The sequence below is a fragment of the Chiroxiphia lanceolata genome, chromosome 17 (assembly GCF_009829145.1).
Source record: "Chiroxiphia lanceolata isolate bChiLan1 chromosome 17, bChiLan1.pri, whole genome shotgun sequence".
Lineage (NCBI taxonomy): Eukaryota > Metazoa > Chordata > Aves > Passeriformes > Pipridae > Chiroxiphia > Chiroxiphia lanceolata.
The window spans coordinates 11,764,314-11,774,082 of NC_045653.1; the positions used below are offsets into that span (position 1 = coordinate 11,764,314).

The 9,769-nt window shown below is 60.3% G+C and overlaps 1 protein-coding gene across 1 annotated transcript; it reads left to right on the forward strand.

Annotated features, from left to right (window-relative positions):
• Positions 1 to 387: 387 nt before the first annotated feature.
• On the forward strand, positions 388 to 9,755 carry FKBP1A (FKBP prolyl isomerase 1A). The gene is made up of 5 exons (XM_032704578.1): positions 388 to 619; positions 735 to 782; positions 6,729 to 6,841; positions 7,601 to 7,753; positions 8,740 to 9,755. Exons 1-4 carry the CDS (start codon positions 496 to 498, stop codon positions 7,727 to 7,729), a joined length of 414 nt encoding a protein of 137 aa, XP_032560469.1. The 5' UTR covers positions 388 to 495; the 3' UTR covers positions 7,730 to 7,753; positions 8,740 to 9,755.
• The last annotated feature ends 14 nt before the right edge of the window (positions 9,756 to 9,769 follow it).

A 9,769-nucleotide genomic window follows, 5' to 3' on the forward strand; every position in this document is an offset into this window, starting at 1 on the left:
CCCATGGAGGTGGTGGAGTCACTGCCGCTGGAATGCTTAAGGGTAGCCTGGAACGCGGCACTCGGTGCCATGGTCTGGTTAACACGGTGGTGTTCGGTCACCGGTTGGACTCGATGACCTCGGAGAGGTCTTTTCCAACCTAATTAATTCTGTGATTCGATGATTCTGTGCTGGGCCACACATCTCGGGCCTGGGCATGGCCATACACGGGCACAGCCCACAGGGGCCCGAGCCCGGGGGTCCCTCACTGCCGGCTCGCGTTTCCCCGGCAACCGCGTGGAGCCGAGATGGCGGCGGGGCGGGGGGGGGCGGAAGATGGCGGCGGCCGGGGCGGGACCACTCCCTGGCGGGGCGGGAGGGCCGCATGGCGGTGACGGGCGGGTTCTGTGGCGGTGGTGGGTGGGCTGGATGGAGGTGACGGGCGGGCTCTGTGGCGGTGATGGGTGGGCTGGATGGCGGTGACGGGCGAGTTCCCTGGCGGGGCGGGCGGGCTCTATGGCGCTGACCGTCGCGGCTGCGCACACGCGGCCCCTCCTCCCTCGAGCTGCGGGCGCTGCGGGTGCGAGCGGCACCGGCACCGGCATGGGCGTGCATGTGGAGACCATCGCCCCCGGCGACGGTGAGCCGCGGCCGTGCCCGCTTCCCCCACACCCCCCATCCCTTGTCCCTGTTCTCCCCGCGGGTCCCGGTGCGGGTCCCGGTGCCGCGGGGTGACGGTGCGTGTCTCCCCGCAGGGCGGACGTTCCCCAAGCGCGGCCAGACCTGCGTGGTGCACTACACGGGTGAGTGCGGGGCGGCCCCGCCGGCACCGGCAGCGGAGGGGCGGGAGGGTCTGCCCGGCCCGGGCACCGAGGGAGCGGGGCCTGCCGCTCCCCCCCGCCCGCCGCCGGCTGCCTGCGGGGACCCCGGGCCCGGCGGCCGGGATGGGCCGTGGCGCTCCCCGGGGGAACCGGGGGGGTCCGGGCCACCACGGGCGGCTCTCCCGGGGGGGGCGCGGAGACGGGATGGGGGGTCCTGTCGGTGCCCCGTGGCCGTGGGGAGGCCCCGTTGTCCCCGTCTCTCCCGCAGCCTCATCCCTGGAGGGGCCTTTTCCCACACGCATCTCGCCTTGTTTTTGGGGATGCACCGGGAGAACGGCTCGGGGGGTCCCCGGGGGACAGGAAGGGGCACCCAGGGCAGAGCCCAGCGGGTCTCTGGGGGTCCCAGGGCAGCCGAGGCCTGCGGGCTGTGGAGCCCAGAGCCCCCACGGGCTCCACGAGTCATCCCCGAGACGTCTCAGGGTCCACTGCCTTGGAGCAGGACCCCCATGCCAGACCTCCCTGTAGGGATGCAATCCCCCTCCCCACTACTGCCCCAACCCCTTCTCCCTTGTGGGGCGACACCGGGGGTGCCTGTGGGGCAGCCGCAGACCCAAATTCTGGGCTTTTCTGGGGCAACCCCAGTGTGGGTAACCAAGGCACTGTTTGGGGGTCGGGGTAGTGCTTCGATGAGGGGCTTCCCCAAAGCCAGAGAGAGTCATGTTCCATTCGGTGTTCTCCAGCAGCCTTCTGCAAGCTTGGGGGGCAGGAAGAAAACAACCTTGAGACCCCAAAAAATGCTTTGGGGGGTCACTCCTGGGGCTGCTGTCCCCCTCGGCCTCCTTTTGTACAGCTTTGGCTCATCGGGGTGGGTAAAAACGAGTCAACGACTCATTTGCGACTGTTTTTGCTAATAACCAATTCCCCTTTCCGCCTCCCTGGCCATGGTGGGGGGCTGGGGAGCCCCTCTGTGCAGGGCCCGGGCAGCCCAGCCTGCCGGGAGGGCTCGGCGGGCATCCAGTCCATCTGCTGCTCCTCCATCTCCCCCGTTCTTTCCCCTTCCCTCGTCAGCAGGGAGAGGAAGCAGCTTGGTCTGCCCGGCCGCCCCGTTTCCTCCGCCGGTGGAAGAACAAAGAGAGGCTGGCAGGCAGTCAAGTGGCTCCCGGTGGGCCAGTCCTGCCGCCTGCCAGCCCTCCCAGCTCCCAGCCCTTCGGCTCCCAGCGCTGACTCCCCCCCTCCTGCGGCGCTGCCGCTCTCCCCAGCTCCGTCCCCCCCACCCTGGCAGAGCTGCCTGGGGGGTCACCGACGTCCCGTCCCCACGTCATGGTGCTTCAGGCAAAGTGCTACGTGGTGACTTGCTCCCGACAGGCGCTCCCCAGCAGCAGCGATCCGCTGCGCCCCTGGGAGCGGTTCTCTAATTTCCTTTATTTTGTTTGTTTGTTATTATTGTCTCCTTTTGTCCTTTATTCCCCCCCTCATGCTTCCCCGCCCGTTCCGTCCGCAGGCGGCTCCTGCCCCCCCCCAGCCCGCCTCGGCAGGCAGCAGGAATCAAACACCTCCAGGCCCTGATGCCGTTTCCCTGCGTCGGCAGCGTGGCTCCCGCAGTCAGCCCTACCAGAGGCTGGAGTGGGGCTTGGCTCTCGGGAATCCTTACAAACCTTTGATTCCCGGCTCCGTTGCAGAGCAGCATCAGGGATGGCGGCAGACTGCAGTGCTGGAGGTGCCGAGCTCCGAGGCTCCTTCCAGAGCCCTGTGTTGGCTCCGTCCCCGGCTTCCCTTTGCTCCAGTGCTGGGGAGATCCAGCCTGTGGTGTGCGGGAGGCAGCTCTCCCTGCGCTGGGTTACGGATGCACAGTGATTTGGGTAAAAACCATTTTTGGGAAAAAAACCAGTGATCCAAGGATGAGGGACTGTGGGGAGCTGGCTCAGTCAGCCAGAGGCTGGTGCTGCTTCTGCCTGTGCCCCAGCTACTGCTCCATAGGGCCTGGCCCCACTGAGAGCATCCCAGGCATGAGGGATGGACAGACAGACAGCCCTGGTGTGGGAGGGCAGTGCTGGGGAAAGAGGTGGAGAGCTAAGAATCCTCTGGGCCTCCTGCTTGAGAGATACCAGTTGCTTATGCTGGGATTGCAGAGGTGGAAGTGTATGAGGGGAGCTGGGGGAATTGGACCCTTTCCCCCTCCTCCATCCCGAGACCCAGGTCTTTTTGTGGAGAGCTCACACCGTGAGGCATCTTAAATAGCCTTTGATATGAAATCTGCTACATAAGGCCCTTAAAGGAGCTAAATCAAGGGTAAAGTTCACTGACACGTTCAGGATTGCTTGCAGCAACTGGCATGGGATAGGAGGGTGGCATGGGAGCGAGTTGGTGGGGAGAGGGTGTGGGTTTGGGGACCAACAGAGCTGAGCCCCCTGGGTCAGAGCAGTGGACAGAGTGGGGGGTCTGGCAGTGCTGGTGCCAGGGGGACCTGCTATCTGAGCACACAGGGGCTGCAGAGAATATGGGGAGAATGTGGGCATGCCACCGTGCTTCTGGATGGGAAATGGGGAGCCGTGGTCATGCTGGGCAGTGCCAGGACAGGAGCAAGTCTGACATGGTTTGGCCAAACGGCTTTGCCTGAGTGGCAGAGCATACCCAGCATCTGCAGTCTTGGAAGGAGAGGGGTTTGGAGCAGGGAGGGATACTGGAGAAAACTATCTTTCTCCAGCAAGGTAGCACTGAGAGGACCATCCTCTCCAGCACCCGTGGGGTGGTGGTGCTCTCCCACTGCTCTGGGTGCTGCTACCCTCGATGCTCTCCTGCTGCTCAGCGAACACCCTGTGGTTGTGAGACATTTCCTACCGAGGCGTGCAACTGTCAGTTTGCAGGTTGTGACACTTGTGGCAGCTCCTGCACCCCCTTCCCTACCTGCACTGGGGTCGTCTCTCCTGCCAGGCCATGAGAATGGTGGACGAAAACCCCTCTGCATCCAGCTGTGGGTGGCAGTGGGGTGGGCTGGGTGATGGGGAGCACTGGTGGAGGCAGGATTGAACCTCAGCTGTGCATCCTGGTCCTGAGCAGAGGGGGGTTGGAGCATGCTGGGTATCCCAGGGCTTCTGGGAAGGGTTTTCCATCCTGTCCCAGATGGAGCAGAGGGACCTGCACCACTGCTCTGGTCTCTCCCTGCCTCTCCTCAGGAAGCTGGCTCCATGTGGGAGCCCCTGGGCGATGATTGTGCCAAGGATTGGCAGCCTGGAGGGGATGGAGGGGGTGCAGGTGGGGCTCTGCACCCCCAGCAAAACCCGACCCGGCAGGTTTGTCCCAGGGCTGACTCTGCCTGCTCCAGCACCGCTCTCCACCGCCTCTGCCCGCCCAGGGGGGCCCGGAGCCAAGTCGCACGTTGCAGCCGGCGTCTCCCAGCTCCTGCCTGCCAAGTGTGGCAGAGACCTGGCACGGCCACTCTGCCCGTCCAGGGCTGGGGCTGCACTCCAGAGCCCCTGCTCCATCCCACGACTGCTGCAGCCCCTGCAGGGCTCCGTGCTCTTTCTCACTGTTCCCTGAACCCTCCTAGGGTCTGTATAGCCCAGGTGGGATCCCTGGAGGCTCAAAGCCTTTCAGTCTGGTAACCAGGATAGGTGGATCTCTGTAACCCACCTCCATGGGCTCTGCTCCTCTCACAGGACTGGTGGTGGCAAGCACAGAGCTGTGCCAGGGACTGTCTGCTGCTCCTGGGGCTCTACTGGCCATGGCTACTTTTGCCAGAGGATGTTTTGTCTCCATAATAGCTTTAAGATCTCGTTATCTCCTTGCTCAGGGATGGCAGAGATGAGGAAATGGTTGCTCATACTTGTCCAGGGCTGGAGAAATCTCCCGGGAGGCTTGTGGGCAGAGGAAGTGCCTGAGATGAGGATGCTGTCTCTGGAGCATTGGAGCCTCTTTGTTTTCCCTGCTGGCGTGATGGGGGATCATGGCAGCCTCACAGCAGCCCCATGCTGGGGAGCAGGGATGGGCTGTGTGTGACCTCTGTCCTGGGCCGGGGGCAGCTGAGTGATCAATCCCTTGGGCTACTGCAACCAGTTTAGTCTGTCAGTCCCTCTCTTCTGCAGCCAGGGTGCTGCCAGCTCCGAAACACTTCCCGAGGCTGGACTGGGACAGGTGAGCTCGGCAGCAGGGTTGGGCAGTGCCATTCACTCCTGTGCAAAGTTGGCCACATCTCCTGGGCCGCTGATGGTGCCTTTACATTGCCCTGCTTGGGACACCAAATGGGATGTGCTTCTGCAGGCAGCGGACGCCCCAGGAGCAATCCCAGAGGTCCCTGCTTGCTGTGGCGAGCGAGCAGGGGATTGTGCTGCACGGCCTCGGTGGGTGTCCAGTGAGGGGGATGGCAGAGAGCTGCCACCTCCATCCTTCCTCAGCCGCCCCAGCTTGTTGCAGTGCCGAAGGGCTTGGAGCTGAGGCAGGGTCAGCTCGGGGTGCAGCCAGGCAGCGCTGCCGGTGCCAGCCGGCACAGCCTGCCCCATGTCCCTGCTGCCAGCGGCCCCGCCGGGCGGGAGGAAGGCCAGCGGACGGGAGCGGGGAGCAGTGCCAGACGGGGCTGGAAGCAGGTTCAGCGGCAAGAGGTTTATCCTGGAAGGAGGAAGTGAGAAAACTCCAGACTTACTGTTCCAAAGTCCAGGGCTACAGCGTGACTGGCTGAGCTGACGCTTGACATCTTGGAGAGGGGATTTTTGCTGTTTGTGAAATTAAAAGCTTAATTCTACTCCCTGAGAGAAAGCTTCCTGCAGCCCAGAGGTCTCAGTGCTTTTTGCCCCTGCAAAGGTGATGTATTTTTTCCCATTCTCTCCTTTCCATTTGGCATGTCCCATCTCTGTGGCTACTGGTCCCTGCATGCCATTTGCTCTGGTAACTGCAAGCAGGGGCCAAGATCTCCCATCCCATCTTTTTCACAGACACATTTTCCCTTGCCCATGTGCCCTGGCAAAGGGAAGGCATTCTGCTCTAGGCCTTCCTGGGAAAGTTTGGTTTTTCAAGGCTACAGAGCAGTTTCCAGCCAGGAAAACAGGTTTTTTTGGCTGTTTCAGGAAGTGAAGAAGTGAAAAGCATTTAGAAGAGAGTTTAATATTGCTCTTATCATACAGGGTTTATTGTACAGGCCACTGGCTGTGTTAATGCAGAGCTGGAGCTGCCTTATAGGAGCTGGCCAGTGGAGTTACTGCTCCTATAAGGCAGTGCCAGCTCCAAGATTCCCCAAGAAGGTCAGGCAGGGAGCAAGGGAGGGGAGGAAATTCCTCCTTAGCTCATGTTGGGGAGTTATATTTAGCTCTGGGGATATCAGCCTGGCTCAGCCCTTGCTGGGGAACGAGGGCTGCCCCAGGCACACGCATCCAGCACTTGGTGCTGCCTCTCCCCGTTGTCATTCCTGGGCCTGGGAGGGATTTGGCACAGATCAGCAGGACACAGCTGGGCATGGGAGGGCTGGAGGCCAGTCAAAGCCTCCAGATGGGGCACTGGAGCATCATCAGTGGATGACTAAAGGTGGAAGCCTGGCGAGGAGAGGTGTGTGCTGGTGTGGTAGGAAGCACCAGGCTGGATCTTGCTGCCTGACAAATGGCTGGCAGTGGTGCTGTGAGGTGGGCAAGGTTTTCTTCCCCCCCTTCATTTGCTCCCCTTATCAGTCCTTGGTCCCAGCCCAGAGGACCACTTCTCTTTGGGCCAAGACAGCCAAGAGCCATCCTACCCTGCCCCAGGCTGGGTGATGCCCCAGGGGTTTTCCCCTCCATGACCCCTGTGCAGATGTTTCCCAGGGAAAAGGAGGCTCAACTTAGACACATCTTTGACTCAGAGCCACGTGAGCTGTCCCAGGGGTGACTGTCACAGGTCACAGCAGCTTCACGGTGGCGTGCGTGGCTCTGTCCCTGTGTCACCATCGTATCTCTCTCTCTCTCCCCCCAGGTATGCTGGAGGATGGGAAGAAGTTTGATTCCTCCCGCGACAGGAACAAGCCGTTCAAGTTTGTGATGGGCAAGCAGGAGGTGATCCGCGGCTGGGAGGAAGGAGTTGCTCAGGTGCCCGGAGCTCCTCGGACTCGCGATCCGTGTGCCGGGCTGTGCCGAGCCGTGTGCTGGGAGCTGCAGCGTGGGCAGGAATCGCTGTGTGCAGCTCATTCCCTGTTTTATTATTTTTTTTTATTCTCTTCCCCTGAGATTTCCACCCCTCCGCCCCCTCGGCGCTGGGAGGTGTGGGCGTGAATATCACCTTCTGCATTGCCACCTGCCAGCTGGCAGGGATGGAGCCGGGCCGGGCCCCAGCAACACCTACGGCACGTCGGTGACTCAGCGGTGACATTTCTCCACTGAGTCAGCTCCGAACGAGCGCGGCGGGAGAGCTCCAGCCTCCAGGGCTGTGAAGCCCACAGAGAGGGAGGGCTGGTGGGCACGGCACAGCTCCAGGCTGTGGGCCCACACCAGGGAGGGTTGGTGGGCACAGCACAGCTTTGGCTCCTGCCTGTGTGACTGCACCCGCTCCGTGCCATGCTGGGGACATGAGCACAAGGGTGACAGTGGCTGGAGGAAATTGACTGGCATTCTGTGCCATCCCCTGTGTGAAGGACATCTCAAGCTCTGCTCATTTTCCAGCCCATGCTGCGTGCTTTTCCCCTCTGATGATCTCCCCATTCCTCTCTTGCCCCTCTGGTTTGTTCAGCCCAGGGCCTTGCTCTTGCCCAGTGTAGGGAAAGCAGTGGGGACAGGTCTGTCTCTCCTCTGTCACTCACCTGGCGGTTTTGCCCATCTCCTGACATCCCCGTGTTTCTGTCCCTGCCCCAGATGAGCGTTGGTCAGCGGGCAAAGATGACCATCTCCCCAGATTATGCCTACGGCTCCACTGGCCACCCAGGGATCATCCCGCCAAACGCCACTCTAATTTTTGACGTGGAGCTCATGAAATTGGAATGACCCACCCCAGCACCCTGTCCTCGGGTAAGGAGGGGCAGCTGCTGGCAGGAAGTGTGTGGACTGGGGACAGCTTAAGGCCCCTGTCTTTGATCTTGGGACAACGTGGGGAGGTGGGATGGGGGTGAGAGGCAGGAGGAGTGGGTGGCAATGGGGAGTATGAGAAGGAGGGGACAGTAGGGGCCTGTGGGTAGAAGTTGCTCTTGGGAGTCTGGTGAGCTGGGGATCAGATCACTGTGGTGGTAAAAGCAAAGCTCCTAGCCTGGCAGGGCGGGTTCGTGCCACAGATGTGTTATGGTGCTGGTTGTTTGTGCCTCAGGTTCCATGTGTTGTGTTGCTGCTGCTCCCCCTCCTGCCTCTCATGTTGGTGGTGCTTGAGGCTGATGGTGTGGACAGGAGGCTTTGATTATGACCCAAGAGCTGGAACACCTCTGCTATGGAGGCAGGATGGGAAAGCTGGGGTTGTTCAGCCTGGAGAAGAGAGGGCTCTGAGGAGACCTTAGAGCTCCTTCCAGTAACTAAAGGGGCTTCAAGAAAGCTGGAGTGGGACTTTGGACAAGGGCCTGGAATGACAGGACAAGGGGGAATGGCTTCACACTGACAGAGGACAGGGTTAGATTGGATATTAAGAAGAAATTCTTCTTTGTGAGGGTGGTGAGGCCCTGGCACAGGTTGCCCAGAGAAGCTGTGGCTGCCTCATACCTGCAGGTGTTCAAGACCAAGTGGCTTGGAGCCACCTGATCGAATGGAAGGTGTCCCTGCCCATGGCAAAGGGTTGGAATGAGATGAGCTTTAATGTCCCTTCCAACTGAGACCGTTCTGTGATTCTGTGGGGCTGTGCTCTGGGGTGCAGGGTCCCAGTGGTGGGGGCAGGATGGGGCTGTGTTCCCCCTGTAGCTGGGGGCTGAATTCTGCTTGGAAGGCCTGGTGTGGTTCATGCTGAGGCTGCCATGCCCTGAGCTCCCTCGGCGGGTGGGCGGCTCTGTCATGCTGCCTCTCCTCTCTCCCCACAGGTTTGGCACATGGAGGAATCCAGAATCTCAGCTTCAAGAAGAGTGCACATGACTTTGTACGGAGCTTTTCCTGATAGTCCACTACACTCATTGTATAACCTTACACCTTGATTGAATGCCTTTGGTCACTAAGCTTTGCGTCTGACTCTTCCTCCTCGTATCGTGTTTTTATGTCTTTTTAAACTATACGCCGTAAACCTCAACTCTTTTTGGGTCAAGTTCTTAATCTTATTTTTGTTCCAGGTGTAGACTGCGTTTTCCCAGTAGCACGCAGATGGGTTGACCTTAGATAGGAGTAATTTGAACAAAAGGAATCCTGTTAGTTACTTGTTTTGGTGCAGATTTATGGTGTTTCCAAACCAGAAATTGCTGCTGCTGCAAAAGCCATAGCAGAGTGAGCCTGTTGAGGCTAAAGGGATGCAGAGAGCAAGGTAGCACTAGGATTGTTCATAGGAATTCTGCCTGGAATGGGACAGCAAGGGAGCAGCCTGGCCTTTCCCTGTTCTCCATGCAGGGAGCAGCATCAGGGAAGGGGGGCTGCTCTGCCCCTGCTTCACCCTGCCACCGGGTGAGCCTGCCTTCCCCCCAGCCCAGTTTTGAATTTAGGGAGTTGGGTTTCCATCAGAGCTCCACCGCACCCTGAAAATCCCACAGCCTGGAGCATTCTGTAAAGAGAAAGGAAAACAGTGGACAAAGGGAAGGTGCTGTTAGCAGGGGGGGTGATGGAGGCTCAACTCAACAAAAACGCCCCTGTCCTCCCTCCCTCCCCCGGGAAAGGAACCATCAGCCCCTGCTGTCCCCGCTCTCAGCACACCTGCCCGTTCTCTCCTGCCACCTGATGCTGGTCATCGCCGCTTGCCTGGTCTCACAGGACACATTGCTGCCCCCCCGTGCCCCCTCCTCTGCTCTGCCCAGTCCGTTGATAACAGAAATTCCTGCCGGTCACTTCCTTCTCCGCCGCACAAAGGTATCCAGTTTATTATTGCAATAAAAACGCTTTATGCTGGCTTTTCTCAGCCCTGTGTCCTGG